This window comes from Pelobates fuscus, chromosome 2, assembly GCF_036172605.1.
Source record: "Pelobates fuscus isolate aPelFus1 chromosome 2, aPelFus1.pri, whole genome shotgun sequence".
Classification (NCBI taxonomy): domain Eukaryota; kingdom Metazoa; phylum Chordata; class Amphibia; order Anura; family Pelobatidae; genus Pelobates; species Pelobates fuscus.
Window position 1 is genome coordinate 350,150,593 of NC_086318.1, and position 22,767 is coordinate 350,173,359.

The window sequence follows — 22,767 nt, forward strand, 5'->3', positions numbered from 1 at the left end:
GACAGGTGACGTAAATAACATTGATTCTATCATTCCAATGGCACAAATGAAAGGGGTGGGATATATTGGGCAGCAAGTGAACAGTCAGTTATTGAATTTCATGTGTTGGAAGCAGAACAAATGGGCAAGCAAAAAGATCTGAGTGACTTTGACAAGTTCCAAATAGTGATGACTAGACTACTGGGTCATCTCCAAAACGACAAGGCTTGTGGGGTATTCCCTGTTTACTGCAGTAAGTACCTACCAAAAGTGGTGCAAGGAAGGACAACTCCTGAACCGGCATCAGGGTCATGGGCACCCATGGCTCACTAATGCACATGGGGAGCAAAGCGCTAGGTCCAATTACACAGAAAAGCTAGTGTAGCTCAAATTTCTGATTTAATGCTGGCCATGATAGAAAGGTGTCAGAACACACAGTGTATTGCAGTTTGCCTCATATGGGGTTGTTGCAGAGTGGTCAGAGTGCCCATGATGACCTCTGTCCATCGCTGGAAGCACCTTCAATGGGGACGTAAGCATCAGAACTAGGCCATTGAGCAATCGTAGAAGATTGCCTTGTCTGATGAATCATGTTTTCTTTTGGATCAGGTGGATAGCTGAGTGTGTGTGCGCCATTTACCGGGGGAAGAGATGGCAGCAGGATGGCACTATGGGAAGAAGGCAGGTCAGCAGAGGCAGTATTATGCTCTGGACAGTGTTCTGCAGGGAAACCTTGGATCCTGGCATTCATGTGGATGTTACTTTCATACTTTCCACCTACCTAGAGATTTTTGCAGACCACTTAAACCTCTTTGTGGAAAAGGTGTTCCCTGATGGCAGTGGCCTTTTCAGCAGGATAATGCAGCCTGCCATACTACAAAAAATGTTCAGGAATGGTATGAGGAACATGACAAAGCACTCAAGGTGTTGCCTTGGCCTTTAAATTACCCAGATCTCAATCCGATTTAGCATCTGTGGGATGTGCTAGAGCAACATATCCGATCCATGGAGACCCTACCTTGCAACTTGCTTGACTTAAAGGATCTGCTTCTAGTGCCAGATACCACAAGTCATGTTCATAGGTCTTGTGAAGACTATGCTTCGATGCATCAGAGCCATTTTTGCAGCACGAGGGGGACCTACGTGATATTAGGTAGCTGGTTTTAATGCAGACACAAATACTGGTCAAAAGTTCTAACTTCCTCTCACGCTGCAGGTATGAAAGAGGTACTGTTGAAGAGAGACAGCACACAACTTTGCCCCTGATGACACATGCCCATCGGGTGTCCCTAAATGCATGGGGCCCCTCCGGATCTGAGCCCTAGTGCAGCTGCACCGGCGGTAGTTTCACTTCTTGGCCCAGGGATTAGACCGAATCTCAGAACCATCCCTATGTGATGAAAGAAGGCTGGGAGGTGGCAAACTAGGGCCCTGTGGGTTCTTAAAGGGATCATATAGTACCAGAAAAACAAAGCCATTTTCTTGGCGCAGTTTATAAAAACGACAATAATTACACTTACAGGGTTACGGGTGATGGGAGTTGGCACCCAGACCACTTAAATGGGCTGAAGTGTCTGGGTGCCTATAGTGTCCCTTTAAGTTGAAGCTTTAATTCTTCATTAAAGGGAATTATTTTACAAGATACCAAGCATGCAATTTTCCATCTGCATATTTGGAATGAGTGCAGCAATAAGTATATGGACCCCTAGATGTATCTTACTCAAAGTAGGTTAAAAGCCCTAAGTGTGTTTTTGTGGTTCAAACGATATGGGGGGATAAAAGTTGCACTCAGAATTTTGCTTAGTAATAATTACAAACTTATTGCTTCTGAATTTGAAGCTTTTTTGTGATTGTATGTGTGTTTTTTGTTATTTTAGTTTTGACATTCCAAATGACTGAATGTAATATTTTACAATTGCTGTCCAATATACCACCTTTAATAGGTGATTATGCCCATATTTTTGAATACTGATAATTTGATTGTTTATCCACAGCTTATAATACGGTACTTATTTTTCCTTTATTTTCCAGTTACAGAACTCTTCAAATACCCCACAGACAAGCCGCTGTCCTAGTGCATTAAACTCAAGGTACTGCAATTCCTGTTTTAAAAATCGATACATTTTTAATGATTGCTAAATGAAGCACAGTGTTAAAAACCCTTTATGTACATTCCTGATCCCAACGCCAATGTCCCAATCTGATGACACTTGACGAGGGGGCGCTAATGCGCATGTGTGGCGAGTGCCACCCGCACATTAGGCCTCCCCATATGAAAAGCATTGAATCAATGCTTTCCTATGGGGAAATAGCTGACGCTGGATGTCCTTATGCAGAGTGTGAGGACATCCAGTGTCAGTTAGTGAACCAAAAGTCTGGTAACATTCCGGAAGCGCCTCTAGTGGCTGGCAATGTAAACATATCAGTTCTAAGTGCAATAGGGACACTGTACCCAGACCACTACAGTGAGCTGAAGTGGTTTGGGTGTCTATAGTGTCCCTTTAATGGAAGAACACAGTAGGAAATACTTATGGAATAAAAAGAAAAACATAGTTAAAAAATATAAAAGGAAGGTGGTATAGGATGGCACTCACAGGCGGAGAGAAGTTATCTACTGCTCAGAACAATGCAGCTCCTCAATGAATTAGATGCACATGGACGATTGTGTAAGAAATAGCCTTTATTTAAAACCGTTAAACCAGGACAGCCCACAATTCTCCTCTGAATTCAGCATACAGTTCGACAAACGCCTTCAAATTGACACAGAGCTAGGACAGCGACACAATTCACCTCCGATTCGACCACTGAACGGTTAACTAGCTAGCGGCTTACACAATTTAGCTGAAGTAAGTAGAAGTCAGAGTCTCAGAGAAAGTGCCAGTATTTCTTCATGGGGGGTGGGATCCTGGTTTTATCTGTTTTGAATGAAGGCTATTTCCTATACAATCGTCCATGTGAATCTAATTCATTAAGAAGCTGCATTGTTCTGAACAGTACATAACTTCTCTCCGTCTGTGAGTGCCATCCTATACCACCTTTTCTATTTAACAGTTTTACACCACAGTGGAACCTCGGAGCTCAAACTTAATCCGTTCCAGATGGCTGTTCGAGTTCCGTTTTGTTCGAGAACCGAATCAACATTTCCCATGGGAATTAATGTAAATTTGATTAATCCGTTCCAGACCACCACAATTACAGCGTTAATTTGAAGACTGAATGGAGCTGTTTGTTTACAGAATGGAGCTCTATTTGGAGATTGAGTGGAACTCTATTTGTAGACTGAGTTGAACTCTATTTGAAGACTCGAAAACACAAAAAGTATAGTAAGTCTCCTAGTTGTCACCAACACTCTGGTTAACTTCAAAAACCATGATATACACAAAAAATCCAAAGAAATAGTGTGGTGAGCTATGCAAACATCTGTGAAGATCACCGATTAGATAATATACATACACTGGTTACCAGTCCCCCGAAATATACCGGTATGATAAAACTCCAGTTAGGAAACTAATTCCAGCTTTTAATCACTTAAAAACATAAACATGGGGGGTGGGGGAGCCTGATCCTCATCCTCAAGCTAGCCAGACGTGCTTTCTTTAAGCCAGCACAAGGCTTAAATGTGCTAAAACTGAAAAAAAGCGTTCTAAACAGCACGAAACCAAGAACAGACGATACTTTTGACAAGGATAACCAAGCCTGCAAGTTTAATCTTCCATCTGAAAACTGGCCTTCCAGGACTGCCGGCCCGTCGGCTGGGAGAGGCGGCTGTACTCCCGCCGGGGACTGCACACCCCGCAGTGAACCAACTGAAGCCCTGTTACCCCCCCCCTCCCACTTTGGAGCGGCGGGGGAGATCCTGGTCCCCACTGGGAACACTAACCACGCTGCCACGACCACATCGATCTCTGATCTTGAGACCGCGTGGCGAAATAAAAATGGCTGACACGCCCACTGTCCCAGGGAGCCCAGACTGCGTTAAAAGCTTTGCAGACAGATTAGACAAACTGTGCCACGATTTTTGGACTTGCATAGCAAGCCGTTCACGCATTTCCACTTCACCTGTCCAAACCCACTGAGGGTTACTACCTCAACACTGCTCAAGCCTGCAAAGCCCACATTTAACTGCTTTACCTTAACGCCAAAAGCAGGGAGGCAGAAGAGGAGGAAGCGGAGAGCGCACCGACCACAGAAACGCCGCACCGCCAGCAGCCTTCACTTACCTAGGCCTCAGTCCAACCAGGGACAAGTCCCAAGGCACAGCCCACATCCTCGGGATACAAAGATTCAGCGTGCAAAGCAGGTCACTGGCAGCAGATCCTGCTACCACTTCTGGGTAGCAGGACATGACCGGACCGGAGGGCAAAGTGCACTGGACTGTGCTAGAGCCTGGGGCTGGTGGGGCACTGCTATATGGGACTTGAGCAACACAAATCTGCCAGGTCCATTGCTGTGTCAAGTGGGCATAGGATAAGATGCACACATTCTTGAGCCTAGGCCTGGAGGTCCCTCACTCCTTCCCTAAACTGGCCCGCTAGCATATTTGGGGCAGCAGTTTCTCAAGTTTGCTTATGTCTAATTTCTGCATACCAACAATATTCCAGTCAGTACCAGTGGTATTACTTCTCATGTTTCATATACCTATCTATTGTCTTGTCTGAAAAGTTATGCCATAAAGGAAGTGTAGATTAAAGTCTCACACTCCGATGCATCTATATAGCATGCTTGTTTACCCCTTCTTTATCTGCAATGTTACGCTTGCTTATGCATTATGCATGATCCTTAAAATGTATAAATGTGCAGTCAACTCAAATGTCATTCCTATGATTAACTATGTTTTCTTAAGCTTGCTAATGATATCGTAACACTGCAAGCTTGTCTGTTATAATGTGCACAGCAAAAATAAGGAATATATATATATATATATATATAAAATAAAAACCTAAGATAAAACATAGTGTAAAACCATATAATATAATGTTAAAAGATAAGGTAATTATTGCATTCACAAACACTCTGCCACTAATAGTGGCCAGAAGGGCACAGAATAGAGCTCTGCTGACAGAATGCAGCTGTTTGCTTAGGGACGAGAGCTGTTTCCCAACAGAATGGAATGGCGATGCGTCCTACTAATGAGGTCTAGCGAGGTTACCATAGAGGTGAATGCTGCGTGATGTGTTCAGAGTTCAAGGATCGTTCGTGTATCGAGACATTTTAATTCGACTTCCGAATTATTCGAGAATGGGACTGTTCGAGTTCCAAGGTTCCACTGTATTTTGTTCTTCTTTTGTAGTTTTATCCCATAAACATTTCCTGCTGTGATCTTCCATTAAGCATTTGTAAGTCAAATGTTGCTACGCCATGTCAAAGGGTTCTGTGGGGTTTTATATTTTTATAACCTACTTCCTCCAAGCTTTGTAACTAAGAGCATTTTGACACTTTCCATTTAACTATTTTATCATGAACCTAAATTTCCTGATGCTGGGTGTTCTGGAGCTTCAGTACTCCGGCTGAGTACCTCCGTCAAAAGTTCCCTCTTGCTGGAAAGAAAGCATTGAAGTGACAATAGCCCTTTCCCCAAACGCTAGGCAACACTTTGTGGTGAAGGGTAAAACATGCATTATTGGAACACAGGCACATATTTTTAAAAACAATCTTAACAAGGGGTTTAAAAAAAAAAAAAATTCAATTAGATAGGTGGTATAGCGGTAAACCATAAATTATACATCTCCCGCAGGGTAGCTAATTAAGTTAAGCCACGATCTTGATAGACTTGGCATCTATCTACGGGCTTGACATAACCGTGTCGTGTCAGGTGTAATTGGGTATGGGATGTATCCGATGGTGTACAGAGATTAAGCCTGGCTTCCGTATTACAAAGATTTTCAATTCCTCTGAACTTTAAGTAAGCGGTAGGGGTGTTAGTTTTGTCCAGAGACCAGTCAATCTGTGGGGTAAGAGAGCTAAGATGGTAGACAAATTAAATGGTGGAACATAATGAAAACAAAACATATCTAACAGTATAGGTTTACTGCTAATAACAATAAGGTGTTCAGGTGGTGGCTGCGGCATGTCTTTCCCTGGTTGTCTTGGGATGAAGGTGGTCTGGGTCCCAGTGGTGTCGCAGCTCTGCCACTCTTCGGGTCTCATCAAGCTGAAGAGAGTCCTGAGAGAGTCCCAGCTCAGGTAGTAGGGTAGTTGCCCCCTGCAGGTCTTGTAGCAGATGCTTTTCTTGCCCTGGAGAACAATCAGGGAACGGGCCATTTATATTGGATGCTTTGTCTTCTGAAGCCTGAGTGACCTTCTCCGTGCCATCGTACCTCCGGAGAGGTCTGTATAGAAGGTGAGGGACATGGCTTCAAATGGGTAAGGTGGGCGTTCCTTTACTGCTGCTAACACTGCAGCCTTGTCTTTCTCCTGCTGGAACTGTACAATTAGGTCGCTTGGCTGGCCTTGTGACTCGGAAGTAGCCGTCCAGTCCAATTGCCTTGGCCTGCATGGGGGATATCAACTCTGCCAGTAGACTCCGCAAGAGGTGCGATATTTCCGCCACAGGTGTGTTTTCTGAAGTGCCCCTGATCTTTAGGTTGTGTTTGGGCCAAGCGTCTTCCAATGCCACAAAGCCGCGATCATAAGTTTCGTTTTAAAGTTGGAGACTTTGGACGGTTTGCTGTAGGGCAGCCAGTTGGTGTACACAGTTCCCAGAGGCAGACTCTAGAGCCCCCAGCTGCCCCGTCAGGCCCTGTATGTCAGAGCGGAGTACTGCTACATCGGACTAGAGCGTTCTTTGTTTCTTGACGTGTTTTTTTTTTTTTTTTCAGCATTTTGCTTCTTGATCTTGCGACCCATTCTGCTTCCCTATTTCTAGCAAAGTACCCACTGTCACTCAAATCAAACGTTGGAGCCCTGATTCGTGGAAAATCGTCGATAATATGCAGGAGCACTCTCTCCTTGCGACCAGTCTGCTCTGTTGCTTGGCTCAGCCCCCTAACTGGAATCCGTTTTTTTAACTTCCAGACAACAGGACGCCTTACAGCAGCAATAGTAGATCAACAAATTATACATTCCCGAACAGGGACAATTCCCATGAGAAATATGTCCAAAAAGCACCCGAATTGGATGTACACAGCATGAGTAATTATCAAATGAAGTTTAGCCAGACTGTGGCCATTTCCCGATCCGGCACAGAGTTCCAGTATGCTGCAGGCTAAGGAACCTTCTCCGAAAAAGAGTCCTCCTGACTTTGGAGAAAGGGGCTCTCTGATTTAGAGTTCTAGGTGATTAGCACCTGGTCCCGCTGGAGGAGTCGCAGCTGCCCCTGTCCTGTAAATCAGTCCCAGAAATTAAAAATAAGAGCGCTCTGTTGCATGGGAGTGCATGTGACCCGGAGAGTGATTATGCTCTTTAACCCCTTAAGGACACATGACATGTGTGACATGTCATGATTCCCTTTTATTCCAGAAGTTTGGTCCTTAAGGGTTAAGGGGATGTTTGACTTGGAGTCCTGCACAAATTGAAGCATGATCTGAGGAGGCTCCATCACACTGGGAACATATAAAATTAGGGTTCATTTTGATTGTAAGCTCACGGGCAGGGCCCTCTACCTTTTGTATTGGTCTGTTTATACTTTATTGTCTTTTTCCCAATTGTTCAACACTGCTGAATATGTTGGCATTTTTATAAATGCCAGTAATAAATAAATAGGGGATGTTCAGGTTTAGAAGGATACCTTGAGCTCCCTGTATTAATTGATGGGAGGCTGGGTGCGGATTCAGAAATACCACGACTAAACACGATCGCTCACTCACAATATTTAAAAGGATTTCAAAGGCTATGTGCTGTTGCCCCAACTGACAGCAGGGGCCATTCTATATTGAAAGATACCTGGAGTTTTCTGATGCCTGCTGGTACTTTAACTGCATGACGGTCTATGCCTTCAAAGGGTGTAAAAGCACTCACTGTATGACGGCATAGACCATCATGTGCTCCTTAATGCTTAACATATAGTGCTTTTCATGCTTTGTGTCCCTTTTAATGTATGTGTTCTTTGTGGTGACATATTATAATGCGTCAATTGAATTTTTGTCAATTACAACCTAAGGCTGTTGGTTTTTGGTGAGCATGCTTATCACCCAGTCTTGTATTGAAAGGTTTTTGTTTCCTCCACAGTCCTGTAGAAAATTCATTATCTGTTACTGAGGAATCACGAGAAAATACAGTAAGCCTCTCTTTTTAATAAACCATTTTCTGTGTTAATCTAACGTGTGTGTGTGTATATAATTGTATTATAAAAAAAATAGTAAGTCTAGTAAAACTAGTAGTCTTTCTATGGTTTTGACAGACTCGTGTACTAACCTGTATCCTCCCCAATGTTTGTCAAACCCTTTTTTGTTAAACATTATAGTGATAGGAATACAAACATGTATTCCTGTCACTATAGTGGTGAAAACATAATTTAGGTCCCCTGTCTGCAGCTGGCTCCACCTCCTTGGCTGAGATCATGAAACTTGACTATCTTGGCCAATCCAATGCTTTCCCTCAGGAAAGCATTGGGAGGCTATTGTACATGCCCAGCAAAATGCTACACTGCGCCAATCAGCATCTCCTCATAGGGATGCATTGAATCTCTATGGGGAGTGTTCAGCGTCTCTATACAGAGCATGGAGACTATGAATGTCCGTGTCGCACACTGTGCAGCACTGACCCAGAAGCGCCTCTAGTGGTCGTCTGAGCAGTGGCCACTAGAGGTGTTCCTAGGGAGTAATGTAAACACTGACGCTTCTCTGGAAATGCAGTGTTTACAGCAAATTGCCCGCTATACAGGCTATCGGCACTAGAACCACTACATTAAGTGTTAGTTGTTATGGTGACTATAGTGTCCCTTTAAGGGACACAAGGGATCAAGGAAGCAGATGTTGGCAAACTGTTAGTGCAGGTTTAGTGGATGTAATTTTGTTTGCATTATTCTGTAGATTTTAAAAAACATATTTTATCTACTTGTTTGTGCATTGTGTAATTTGATGAAGTAAAGGCGGTTTTATGTTTAATTTGGTTAGTATTTATATATATATATATTGATGTTATGTGGTGAGAATAGCAAATGATTAAGTACAAATGTGGCCTTGATTTAATATTGTTTGATAAGCTTTTACAAATCATTTAATATTTTTGGACAAACTTCTAAAATTATTTTATACTATTTTAAAAATTTATTAAAGTTTGTAAAAAAATTATGAAATCATTTGAATAGCTTACACAACAATATTAAATCAATTATTTTGTGTCTAGTGGGGTGTGCTGCTCTATTGTGTATTTTATTATTCCCATTAGTTACTAATACTGTTACAGTAGAGATGTTACCTTCTATTCTTTTAATAAGGCCAAACATGGGCTGGTAATATCATATGTCTTATTAAAGGGACACTATAGTCACCTGAACAACTTTAGCTTAATGAAGCAGTTTTGGTGTATAGAACATGCCCCTGCAGCCTCACTGCTCAATCCTCTGCCATTTAGGAGTTAAATCCCTTTGTTTATGAACCCTAGTCACACCTCCCTGCATGTGACTTGCACAGCCTTCCATAAACACTTCCTGTAAAGAGAGCCCTATTTAGGCTTTCTTTATTGCAAGTTCTGTTTAATTAAGATTTCTTATCCCCTGCTATGTTAATAGCTTGCTTGACCCTGCAAGAGCCTCCTGTATGTGATTAAAGTTCAATTTAGAGATTGAGATGCAATTATTTAAGGTAAATTACATCTGTTTGAAAGTGAAACCAGTTTCTTTTTTCATGCAGGCTCTGTCAATCATAGCCAGGGGAGGTGTGGCTAGGGCTGCATAAACAGAAACAAAGTGATTTAACTCCTAAATGACAGTGAGTTGAGCAGTGAAATTGCAGGGGAATGATCTATACACTAAAACTGCTTTATTTAGCTAAAGTAATTTAGGTGACTATAGTGTTCCTTTAAGAACATGAACCGTAGATTACAAAGAACCAGATTGCTTTTTATGCTAACAATTGGTATTTTGTTTCCTGCGTTTTGTGCTGTGACTGAGCACACTTGCCATGCTGATATGGTTCTATCACAAATACTTTTGTTACTAGGAATATACCACTACTCTATCTTATTGCTGGAGTCTTTTAAATGGGAACTCTAAGCACCATCACAACTTGCATATATACAACGTACATATTGTACCCTTCACTGACACTGCGAGTGGTTTAGAGAGTGTAACAAAACAAAACAAAAAAATCATTCATGTTCCAATTCCAGTTGAGTATATCTAGGTCCATTTATCAAGCCATTCCACTCATGATGAGTAGATGTGCAATGTGAGATACCAAACACCAATATCATTTTAAACAATGCATATATGTTTTATTTTACTTAATTATGTTCCTTTTTATGTTTTAGTTTGGAAGAAATTACACTGGAAAATGTAATGAATTGTGCCAAAGAAAAAAATGGCCATTTGCTGTCTTTTTGCATGAGAATAAAGGACCATCACACATTCCGGAGTAAGTAAAAGTGAAACTTGATTGTAAGGAAGTAGAAACCCTTAGTTGTACTTATAGCGAGTGTAACGGATCGACTGGCACCCCGACTTGGTACCTCCGTTAATGGATGCTCCTAGTGCTTCCTGAGGACTCCAAGCACTCTGGCAGACACCATAATCACCGAATCCGAGAAACCTTTAAATTCTCCCAAGCGTATGAATGCTGTAGACCATTGAATAGGAACCATACGAATAGGCTTGTACTCCTAGCAGTCAACTGGAACAGCATACAATAAATCCTTCCCCCAATAATGAGACGACACATCACTTTGAGGGTAAAACAGGAACTCTGGACTGGCTCATCCAGCCTGGCTTTTATTTCCAACTCACACATACAGGCCACACCCAGGGGGAGGCATAAAAGAACCAATGACATAGATGTTACCTCCCACACCTCCCCTCCCCTTAGTGTGACACATAATCCCATTATGCATACAGTGTAAAATATACTTTTACACAACTTTCATAACTTTAAAACCATACATCACATTGACATAAAAATACATATCCACAATCAATCCATTTAGGGGAACAACATATTAAAAAATGGCATGAATCCGACCAGGGGTTCAAAAGTTACTAAAAGTATCTTTTGTTCCTTTCTGGCTGGCAGAAAAACATCCCCACAATGCACCCTGGTTTCCTCCCTTCTGCCCTGGAGTTAATTGGAGAAGTAATCCAATTACCAAGGACTAAAGGCAGACTCCATTAACCACATGGTTGCAAAACGACATAAAATACTTTAAAATACATAAAGTCACATTTACACATAACACACAGACATTTCACCTATCTCCAGATAGCTGAGATCTGCACGCACAAAACTACCGAATAGCGCGCAGATCCTACTCACACAGTACAATTGCCATGGAGCTAAAGTCTTTCCCATAGTCTTTCATTATATGAATAGGCTCCATGGTATGGCTATCTGGGGTATCACATTCCCCTAAAGTCTGGTCCATAGTCCAAAGGCAAGAGGCGGGCAATCAGCCCCCTCCAAGGACACGTGGCGAGGTCGGTTTCGCCACACTTCTCCCCTTTACCCCCCAGACTAACAGGGTACTTGACCTCCTGCCGGTCAGTGCCCTTGTTAGTCCAGCAGCCCACCCACAAGACAGAAACAGCAGAGCAGCCCACCCACAATAAACAGTTACTACACCTGGGTGAGGGAGAATCTTGTCCAGGTTCAGGTGCCTCACCACGGCTGTGTGGGGGACTGGTAGGCTGCCTTGGTAGGTTGCTGAGGGGGCAGAGACCAGCGGTACTCTGTCCTGTTGCCAGCACTACCACGGGAGTAGTCTGGTTGGAGCCTGGTTGCTGGAGACCGACTGTCTCCCCTTTAAATACACCGCTCTGCTGCTGGAGACCGACTGTCTCCCCTTGAGTTACACCGCTCTGCTGCTGGAGACCGACTGTCTCCCCTTTAGTTACACAGCTCTGCTGCTGGAGACAGACTGTCTCCCCTTTGGCTAAACAGCCCTGTTGTGGGGGGGCAGGACCGACCGTCCCTACCCCCTGTGCTGGAAGTGCAGAGACCACGGTCCCATCTGCACAGGTGTGGGGCTTACAGTCTCCCCCTGGTACATTAAGCTGCCGCTGGGGAGAGGTGGTAACCAGCTCCTCTCCCATTAGAACACTCTGCCGCTGGGGAATGGAGACTGGGCTCTCTATTCCCTGTACATTAATGATCCGCCGCTGGGGAGAGGTGGTAACAATCTCCTCTCCCATGCATACTTCCCGTCTCTGCGGAGGGAGACCGACTGTCTCTCCTCCCAGCACAGAGTCCTGCTGTGGGGGAAAGGGGGCTGGGCTCTCCATTCCCTGCTGGATACTCTGCCGCTGGGGAATGGAGACTGGGCTCCCAATCCCCAACAAATCACACTGCCGCTGGGGAGGGAGGACGGCCCCTTCAGCTCCCTGTAACTTGGGCGCAGAGACCACGGTCCCATCTGCGCTGGTGTGGGGCTTACTGTCTCCCCTTGGTGTGCTAAGCTGCCGCTGGGGAGAGGGGGTAACAAACTCCTCTCCCTTACACACTTTCAGCCGCTGGGGAGCAGGGCTGACCCAGTGTACTCCCTGTAGGCAGGGCGCAGAGACCACGGTCCCATCTGCGCTGGTGAGGGGCTTACTGTCTCCCCTTGGTGAGCTGCGCTGCCGCTGGGGAGAGGGAATAACAAACTCCTCTCCCTTACACACTTTCAGCCGCTGGGGAGCAGGGCTGACCCTCGGTACTCCCTGTAGGCAGGGCGCAGAGACCACGGTCCCATCTGCCCTGGTGAGGGGCTTACTGTCTCCCCTTGGTGAGCTGTGCTGCCGCTGGGGAGAGGGAATAACAAACCCCTCTTCCTTACACACCTTCAACCGCTGGGGAGAGGGGATAACAGGCTCCTCTCCCTGCACCGTAGACTGCCGCTGGGGAGCAAGAACGGCACCTTCAGCTCCCTGTAACGCACACTGCCGCTGGGGATCTGGGCCGACTGCCCAGCATCCCTGTAGGGCCGGTAGAGAGACCGCAGTCCCATCTCCACCTGCCATCTGTGGGTCTTCCCAGGACCAATCCGTGAGGCCCCTCAACATTTGTGAGTAAGGGCCACCTGCTTCCCCACCTGGCAACTCTGGCTGCTGCTGGGGATCTGGGCCGGCTGCCCAGCATCCCGGTGGAGTGACCTTGGTCCCATCTCTACCTGCCTGTTGTGGTTCCTCACAGGACCAGTCTATGAGGACCCCCACTTCGGGTTCCTCCCGCCGCCTCAGGGAAAGACGGCTAACCTCCTCGGATGCAGCCTCTACCCGGCTGCTGTAACGCTCCTGCTGCTGAGCATACTTCCTCTCTTTTGCCAACCGGAATTCTCGGTCCAGCCTTGTGTTTCGCTCGGCCATGACCTGGTTCCAGATCACCCGGCGTGTCTCCATGGGTATATCATCCCCATACTCGGCCACTCGCTGCCTCACCTCGGCCAGCCAATCATCTCCAGAGCCAGAACCTTCCATACTTGTCTGCTCCCAGGGGCGCTGCACGACTGCTAGCGTTGCCCTCAATTTGTAAATCCAAACGAACTGTGTCTCCGAGCTGCTTTACCTCACACTAGGACGCCATCCCACCGCTTGCCACCAATGTAACGGATCGACTGGCACCCCGACTTGGTACCTCCGTTAATGGATGCTCCTAGTGCTTCCTGAGGACTCCAAGCACTCTGGCAGACACCATAATCACCGAATCCGAGAAACCTTTAAATTCTCCCAAGCGTATGAATGCTGTAGACCATTGAATAGGAACCATACGAATAGGCTTGTACTCCTAGCAGTCAACTGGAACAGCATACAATAAATCCTTCCCCCAATAATGAGACGACACATCACTTTGAGGGTAAAACAGGAACTCTGGACTGGCTCATCCAGCCTGGCTTTTATTTCCAACTCACACATACAGGCCACACCCAGGGGGAGGCATAAAAGAACCAATGACATAGATGTTACCTCCCACACCTCCCCTCCCCTTAGTGTGACACATAATCCCATTATGCATACAGTGTAAAATATACTTTTACACAACTTTCATAACTTTAAAACCATACATCACATTGACATAAAAATACATATCCACAATCAATCCATTTAGGGGAACAACATATTAAAAAATGGCATGAATCCGACCAGGGGTTCAAAAGTTACTAAAAGTATCTTTTGTTCCTTTCTGGCTGGCAGAAAAACATCCCCACAATGCACCCTGGTTTCCTCCCTTCTGCCCTGGAGTTAATTGGAGAAGTAATCCAATTACCAAGGACTAAAGGCAGACTCCATTAACCACATGGTTGCAAAACGACATAAAATACTTTAAAATACATAAAGTCACATTTACACATAACACACAGACATTTCACCTATCTCCAGATAGCTGAGATCTGCACGCACAAAACTACCGAATAGCGCGCAGATCCTACTCACACAGTACAATTGCCATGGAGCTAAAGTCTTTCCCATAGTCTTTCATTATATGAATAGGCTCCATGGTATGGCTATCTGGGGTATCACATTCCCCTAAAGTCTGGTCCATAGTCCAAAGGCAAGAGGCGGGCAATCAGCCCCCTCCAAGGACACGTGGCGAGGTCGGTTTCGCCACAGCGAGAACTATAATTTTATACAAACAAAGAGATAAGGAACTGAACTCATTCATATGAGTAAAAAAAGGGTGCAAGGGCCTGGGGCTAGCACAAAGCCCAAATAGTTGAATCCTATTGAGAAGAAAAAGGTCCAGGCACTCCAAAGCTCAATCTGGCACATTTATTTGGAACAAAGTGAATCCAGCAATGTTTTGAACCTACAGTGGATCTTTGTGGAGCTTGACTCATAAGGTCTACCTCTCCAGTATTTCAAGATCTTTACCGTGTACCTGAGTAAACTGGGACTTTGTTGTAGACATTATAGGCAGTGGGGTCAGATCTAATTTTAAGTTGTGGATCCATGTTCTTCAGGGAAAGGTCATGGCTAGACTCTGTTTAAAGACTCTGTGCTCTGTATGATTTATTCAGTGGTGCTCCTGTATGCTCTCACATTTGAGCTGTTTTTAATATAAATTGGAGTAACAACAACATCTCTAACTTCTGCTCTCATCACTACCACCAGAAAGTGATACCTTGAATTTCCAGATAAATTATCATAACTTAGTGAATCTTACCATACCTCAATGAGACCAGCTCTAATGGAAAGATTTTGGTTCCAATGACATGCCTCCTGCCTTTAATATTTTGGGACCCCAACATTGGATTCCCTCTACAAGGTTTGTTTTAAATGCCTTCTCCACAGGATGCTGTCAGACTTTAAGAAGTGGGATCAACCTCAACTTTCCTGGATAGGACCAGTAACTGCAGTGAAGACTTTTTCACCTTGCTGAGATTGGGGATTCCCTCTCTTATCTGACAGAACAAATTACCCCACATCCGCTTTAGTTCCAGAATATTTCTGTAGGATAAAGATGGTCTGGCACTCCAACAACTGTAAAAGATTATGTGGCCACACACTTAAGCCATCTCCATCATTGCCAACTGGTACCAGTTTCCCCACTCATTTACTTCTCCCTTATCAGGAATAAGGGCACACCACATTCTTACATCCGATAGTACAGTGCACTCGTTGACATCCCTTTATCCACAGGCTGAAAGTACAATCCTCCATAAATTAATATATCGTGAATTTTCAGACACCTCTCTTTCTTGCCAGTGTCATTAGCTCAATCGATCTTTGTTCTCATTTGAATAACTCTGCAATGAGCAGTTGCCTCCAACTAGCCTCATTTACTTCCATGTGATATACTTGTGCAGAAAATATACTTTTTCCCTCCAAGCTCTGTCTTCATTGAAATAGGTACCAGGTTATGACCATTTCATAAGATGAATCAGTTAAGATCATGTCTTTGATTCTCAAATGTTCCCGATGTGGCAACAATGCATGAGACTCCCTATAAAATACTGACTCATTGGTACGGCAAACCACAACTATTAAATGCTGGGAATCCCAGTATATATTCACTACTTACGGGAGATATGGACATATGAAAAAGGCAACATGTTGCATGGGGATAATGCCCTCAGATTCTGTTTTTCTAGGAGGGAAAAAGGGCTACACAAAAACTCTACGGATATCCCTCCCCATATAAACCTGCTCAGGTTGTACAAGACGTCCACAAAATTTAATTGTGGCTTTAACAGCAGATAATAATCTAATTAATTTGGAAAAATCCTGATGGCTCCTTTCTTTCCTAGATGGTACCAAGACTCCTTTCATATACTTTGCCCTGATCAGGGACAATTCAGGGAACACAATATTATGTATATCAATGCACCCCCAATACCCTCTCCTTTTTAACATAGGTTGCACAGGTGGATGAGATCAGACATTTGGAAGATTTCACGACCAGGGGTGTTAAAATAAGAGTTCTACACTTATCTATGGTCCTTTTGGTTTGAACTTCTCCCAGAGTTTCAAAACATGGATGTTCTAGGTCAGGGGTGCCTAAAAAGTAGATCCCCAGATGTTGCAGAACTCCAACTTCCATGATGCTTTGTCATTCTAAAGAAATGCAATGCATCATGGGAGTACTGCAATATCTGCAGAATACTGCACCAATGTAACTTAAAAATCTGTGTTTTTGACTGATTGAAATCTATATAGAATCTCAAATTACAGAGTAAGTAGTCAGTACATTTGAGGAGTCAATAACTTTTTATTTATGAACCAATTTTAATGGTATTGCACACAATAAATGCCTAACGCATGGATATTTGTTTGACTAGGTACAGAAAATGACATCTTTTAAATGAGCTCCATTTGCCGGGCTCTGCTGATATCATTCTTCATAATATAAGTTCATGTTTGAGGCTCCAGTGCTTAAATTTCTGCTCAACAACTTCCTGCGACGTCACCCGCACTAGGTGGTACATTTGGTAGGGTGCAATTTGAGCTGATTATCCGTGGCTTTTCTGTACACCAGAAACAACAGTTTTGCTTATTGTCGAAACCATTTAAATGAAAATGAGTTGAGGAATAAACTAATTGTTTTCTCTGGCTAATCAGCTGTTTCTTTGTGAAATTACCCATAATGAATCTTCCAAGACTCAGTTGTAATGTATACCTACAACCAAATATATTTAACTACTAACAAATACGTTATTTGCCTTCCAAATCCGACTCTGAATTTTGGCCCATCCAAAATATATTCCACTGGTAAAGTTTTTTACAATTTAGTAGATATACCCTGAATGAAAACATGCGTGTTTTCTTTGGGGGTATATGAAAGACAGTTAAAGCTACAGGCCTGCTTTCTGTAGCCTTTGCAAGCCCTCCCCTTTATCTCTGTCCTATGAAATTGTGACTTCTAATAACTCTTTTTGAAATGTCTTATACTGTGTTTCTCTCCTCAGGTTTTTCTGTAGTGTTAAAATTGATAAAAGAACATTTTCAAAAGCTACAGGAAAGAGTAAAAAGGAAGCACAACAAAATGCTGCTTTTAATGCACTACTAGAGCTTAAAAGGGAAAATCCAAGTGACCCAGAGGTACACATATCCGTGTGTATTTGTTGTTTTGATTTTGGTTGACAGATTTTTAACCCTTTAAGAACATTAGGATGTGTCATTGTGTCCTAACTATAATAGGCTTTAATGCTACCTGCATCTCCCCTCTGTCAGCTGGACCATTTTTAGAGGTCCCAGACTTTTTGCTAAGTTATATGCAGTATTGGAATTCAGCACAACATCTAACTCCTTCAAGAGGCATTTAAATGCCTCTAATTAGATTTTGGTGTGAGCGAGGTTAAATCCCTGCTCACACCTGGAATTCCATGTATCAATAGATACCTGCGTATCCCCTCTGAATGCAATGCAATGTAGAGCAGGGTTAAATCACTTTGTACAATGTACAACATTTTTAAATGTTTGTACACTGTATGATTTGTACAAATGTTTGTTTTCAAACGTCTTCTGGTTATCCCTGCATATTACAGTTACTAGTGATGATATTAGTTATGTCATAGTTTTTCTGTGTTAAAATTTTATGTTTGTGCAATAGATTTATTTTTACATGCAATGAACTATTTACATTTGAAGGAACTTTTTTTTTTTTTTAACCCCTTAAGGACACATGACGTGTGACATGTCATGATTCCCTTTTTGTTCCAGAAGTTTGCTCCTTAAGGGGTTAAAGGACCACTTTAGTGCCAGGAAAACATACTCGTTTTCATGGCACTATAGGGTCTCCAGGTGCCCCCCTCTCACCGGGCTCTAGGGGGTGGAAGGGGTTAAATCTTACATGTTTTCCCCCACTGGGCTCCCTCAGTGTGGGGAACTCTCCTCCTCCGTTTTGCCGTCATCGGCTGAATGTGCATGTGCGGCAAGAGCCGCACGCGCATTCAGCCAGTCCATAGCAAAGCATTCTCAATTCTGAAAATCACAGTGAGAAGCACGGAATCGCCTCTAGCGGCTGTCAATGAGACAGCCACTAGAGGCTGGATAACCCATATGTAAACATAGCAGTTTTCACATGGGAACATCTTAATCAGTCAGGTAGTGGACACTGACCAGACTGTTTCTCTGAAACTGCTATGTTTACAGCAGAAAGGGTTAATCCTAGGTGGACCTGGCATCCAGACCACTTCATTAAGCTGATCTTGATTCGAATGCTTAATATAAAAATGTGCAGAATAAGCTCTACTGTTTAGTTCTCCTACTACATGTTTTACAATTGCCTATGTTGCTCAACAGTGTGAAATGTTGTCATGTACCATCAATGCACAACCAAAATAAATAATGTATAAAACCGTATTTAAAAAAAAATAAAAATAGGAATGTATGCATGAGACATAGGTGTTTGTAGTGTGTGCCTTTATTAAATTGGCATTTTTTAAGTGCAGTTTATTTTTCTCTCTGCTCATTCTTCTGTAATGTGCTATGTAATGCAGTACACCGGTTGATTAACTAATTTACTGTTTTTTTAAATGCTAAAGGAGATTTAATTTCACCTTACAGAGGACAGGGCGAATATTTGATATTATTATTATTATTATTAATATTATCATTAATATGGCACCAACCTATACTGCAGTGCATTACAATATTATAAAGGGAGAATTTAACAACACATTTGGACAGAAATCATAGGTTGATGAGAACCTGCTCAGAAAAGCTTAGCACTTTAAATGGTAAAAGATTTTAACAAACAACATTGCTTACAACTATATCTTATACAATGAATTTAAAACTGCAACATTTTTTGTCAAACTTGTAACAAATTGACTAATAATTTATTGTATGTGGTTCATTAATAGATCCCGGATGTGAGTAGAGACTCTGCAAGTCCAGGATCATTGAGGTATTTATTTAAAAATAGATATAAATTTTAAAATTAATGTTATTTACCCTTCGTAGACAGAATTGGAAATCGCATCATTTTTTATCACAGAAAATGGAACGTGTCAGTACATAGGTGCACGATAAACTGGTAAATGTAGAAACTGGATGCTACTTGATTTGGTCTCATGGAACACATGGATTACATGTTTGGCTATTTATTCTGCCTTTATGAGTTTTACAGTCTTTCAATAAAAGGCCCCATTTGAGGGGCATTTTGTGCTTGCTGAATGCTGGTTTCTGTGTGTAAATGCTTGCAATGTTTGTGTTGGGTGTCCGTGTTTGTGCATGAATGTGCTTACTATCTGAAAATGAGTCGCCTTGCCACTTTGTCTCTGCGACCATGTCACTCTCTCCTCGTTTCTTCCTCTCTTCATCCATTTCAGCTCTCTACATACAGGGAGTGCAGAATTATTAGGCAAATGAGTATTTTGACCACATCATCCTCTTTATGCATGTTGTCTTACTCCAAGCTGTATAGGCTCGAAAGCCTACTACCAATTAAGCATATTAGGTGATGTGCATCTCTGTAATGAGAAGGGGTGTGGTCTAATGACATCAACACCCTATATCAGGTGTGCATAATTATTAGGCAACTTCCTTTCCTTTGGCAAAATGGGTCAAAAGAAGGACTTGACAGGCTCAGAAAAGTCAAAAATAGTGAGATATCTTGCAGAGGGATGCAGCACTCTTAAATTTGCAAAGCTTCTGAAGCGTGATCATCGAACAATCAAGCGTTTCATTCAAAATAGTCAACAGGGTCGCAAGAAGCGTGTGGAAAAACCAAGGGGCAAAATAACTGCCCATGAACTGAGAAAAGTCAAGCGTGCAGCTGCCAAGATGCCACTTGCCACCAGTTTGGCCATATTTCAGAGCTGCAACATCACTGGAGTGCCCAAAAGCACAAGGTGTGCAATACTCAGAGACATGGCCAAGGTAAGAAAGGCTGAAAGACGACCACCACTGAACACGACACACAAGCTGAAACGTCAAGACTGGGCCAAGAAATATCTCAAGACTGATTTTTCTAAGGTTTTATGGACTGATGAAATGAGAGTGAGTCTTGATGGGCCAGATGGATGGGCCCGTGGCTGGATTGGTAAAGGGCAGAGAGCTCCAGTCCGACTCAGACGCCAGCAAGGTGGAGGTGGAGTACTGGTTTGGGCTGGTATCATCAAAGATGAGCTTGTGGGGCCTTTTCGGGTTGAGGATGGAGTCAAGCTCAACTCCCAGTCCTACTGCCAGTTTCTGGAAGACACCTTCTTCAAGCAGTGGTACAGGAAGAAGTCTGCATCCTTCAAGAAAAACATGATTTTCATGCAGGACAATGCTCCATCACACGCGTCCAAGTACTCCACAGCGTGGCTGGCAAGAAAGGGTATAAAAGAAGAAAATCGAATGACATGGCCTCCTTGTTCACCTGATCTGAACCCCATTGAGAACCTGTGGTCCATCATCAAATGTGAGATTTACAAGGAGGGAAAACAGTACACCTCTCTGAACAGTGTCTGGGAGGCTGTGGTTGCTTCTGCACGCAATGTTGATGGTGAACAGATCAAAACACTGACAGAATCCATGGATGGCAGGCTTTTGAGTGTCCTTGCAAAGAAAGGTGGCTATATTGGTCACTGATTTGTTTTTGTTATGTTTTTGAATGTCAGAAATGTATATTTGTGAATGTTGAGATGTTATATTGGTTTCACTGGTAAAAATAAATAATTGAAATGGGTATATATTTGTTTTTTGTTAAGTTGCCTAATAATTATGCACAGTAATAGTCACCTGCACACACAGATATCACCCTAAAATAGCTAAAACTAAAAAGTACTTCCAAAAATATTCAGCTTTGATATTAATAATTTTTTTGGGTTCATTGAGAACATGGTTGTTGTTGTTCAATAATAAAATTAATCCTCAAAAATACAACTTGCCTAATAATTCTGCACTCTCTGTATATCTTCATCTCACTCATCAGTGTCTGCTTCCTATATCACTTCCATTTTTTTTCTCCTTTTTTTTTTCAATTTATTGAGAGGTCCCCTTCCACTTGCTTACTGAGTGGAGGGACCTCATCCCTGATGTCTAATAGCAAAAGAAAGTGGTAGGGCGTTGGTCATTATTTGGTTCTAAACACAGCTGACTCACTCTGTAGTGACATTATACCAAGCATTGTATCCCCTGCTACCAACACCAGGCCCAGATCCTGAGCTTCCAGAACCTTGGCCAGTTTCCTTCCAACCAGCACTAGCAAGTATTGTAGCCGCAGCTGGTTCCTCTGTTTACCATCACAATGTCTTAAAGCGTAGAAATTAACAGGACTAAGCGTACAGATTTCTTAGCCATAATATTATATAGTTAGTAAGAGTTCCTCTACTTAAAATATATAAATAATTGTGAATACAATACAAAATATGGATTGTCTTGGAAGCAATAAAGTTTTGTCTTTAAAAATATTTTATTAAATAATATAAGTATAAACCTATAAAAACGTAATAATCCATAATAGTAATTTGTAGCTTGCAATATCCGTAAAGTATATGCTTGCAATATCAGTAAAAAAGAATAACATACCCTCTTGAACAAGTCAGCCCCTCAGCATTGGTAAAATGGAGCAGTGTCTATGCATCCAAAATTCTCTCCTCTGTCTCTAACATTAAGTACACATATTAACCCTTAGATTTTCAATTCGGTCATGTTAGGACCTTCCTTAACTTGGCAAAGAGAAGAGGCCATGTTCATTAAATGACCTTGACTTGGTCATTTCACATGGGAACATCTTAATCAGTCATGTAGTGGACACTGACCAAGGCTCCTGGTACTTATCTCTCCCCACTTACTGGGCCCATGGCAGTTATATACATTTAAAAAAACAAAACAAAAAAACAGATTTGTTTTATATGAAACCTAAAATCTATACACACCTTCTTGTGTTGAGTACATATATACTCTGGTATAAGTTTTCAACTTTAGAAAAAATTATTATTCTTATTAATTTCTTTTATTGTTTTGTAGTGCCAGCAATGCCAGTTTAGAAAGTGGATCATCATCAACTAAGGTATTCCACTAGATCCTGTGATGTGAATGCGTGCTGATAAACGCTTATTGATTGAATATGGTTTAAAATGCAGTAGTATTTATTTTATTTATTTACTTACAGACCTGTGCTAGATTTAGACAGACCTTTCTTTCCTTTTCTTTCTATTTTCTATCACCTTCTTCATTAAATTAAGTTATGATCAGAAGAAAATATAATTCCCACGGAGCTGAATCTAAACTGTATGAAGGAGTTCACTTCTCTTTAAGCTATGGGTGTTTTCTTTATCTTTTTATCTTTTCTT

The 22,767-nt window shown here is 42.5% G+C and overlaps 1 protein-coding gene across 2 annotated transcripts in view; it reads left to right on the forward strand.

Annotated features, from left to right (window-relative positions):
• Positions 1 to 22,767, forward strand: part of LOC134585871 (interferon-induced, double-stranded RNA-activated protein kinase-like) — a 92,203-nt gene that overhangs the window by 19,943 nt on the left and 49,493 nt on the right. The window contains exons 3-8 of one of the 2 annotated variants that reach the window (XM_063441354.1): positions 2,011 to 2,069; positions 8,146 to 8,194; positions 10,390 to 10,493; positions 17,449 to 17,581; positions 19,348 to 19,391; positions 22,442 to 22,484. In XM_063441354.1, the coding sequence (XP_063297424.1) occupies positions 2,011 to 2,069; positions 8,146 to 8,194; positions 10,390 to 10,493; positions 17,449 to 17,581; positions 19,348 to 19,391; positions 22,442 to 22,484 (432 nt within the window). The remainder of the gene's footprint in view (positions 1 to 2,010; positions 2,070 to 8,145; positions 8,195 to 10,389; positions 10,494 to 17,448; positions 17,582 to 19,347; positions 19,392 to 22,441; positions 22,485 to 22,767) is intronic. The other variant, XM_063441355.1, reaches the window with a different exon arrangement.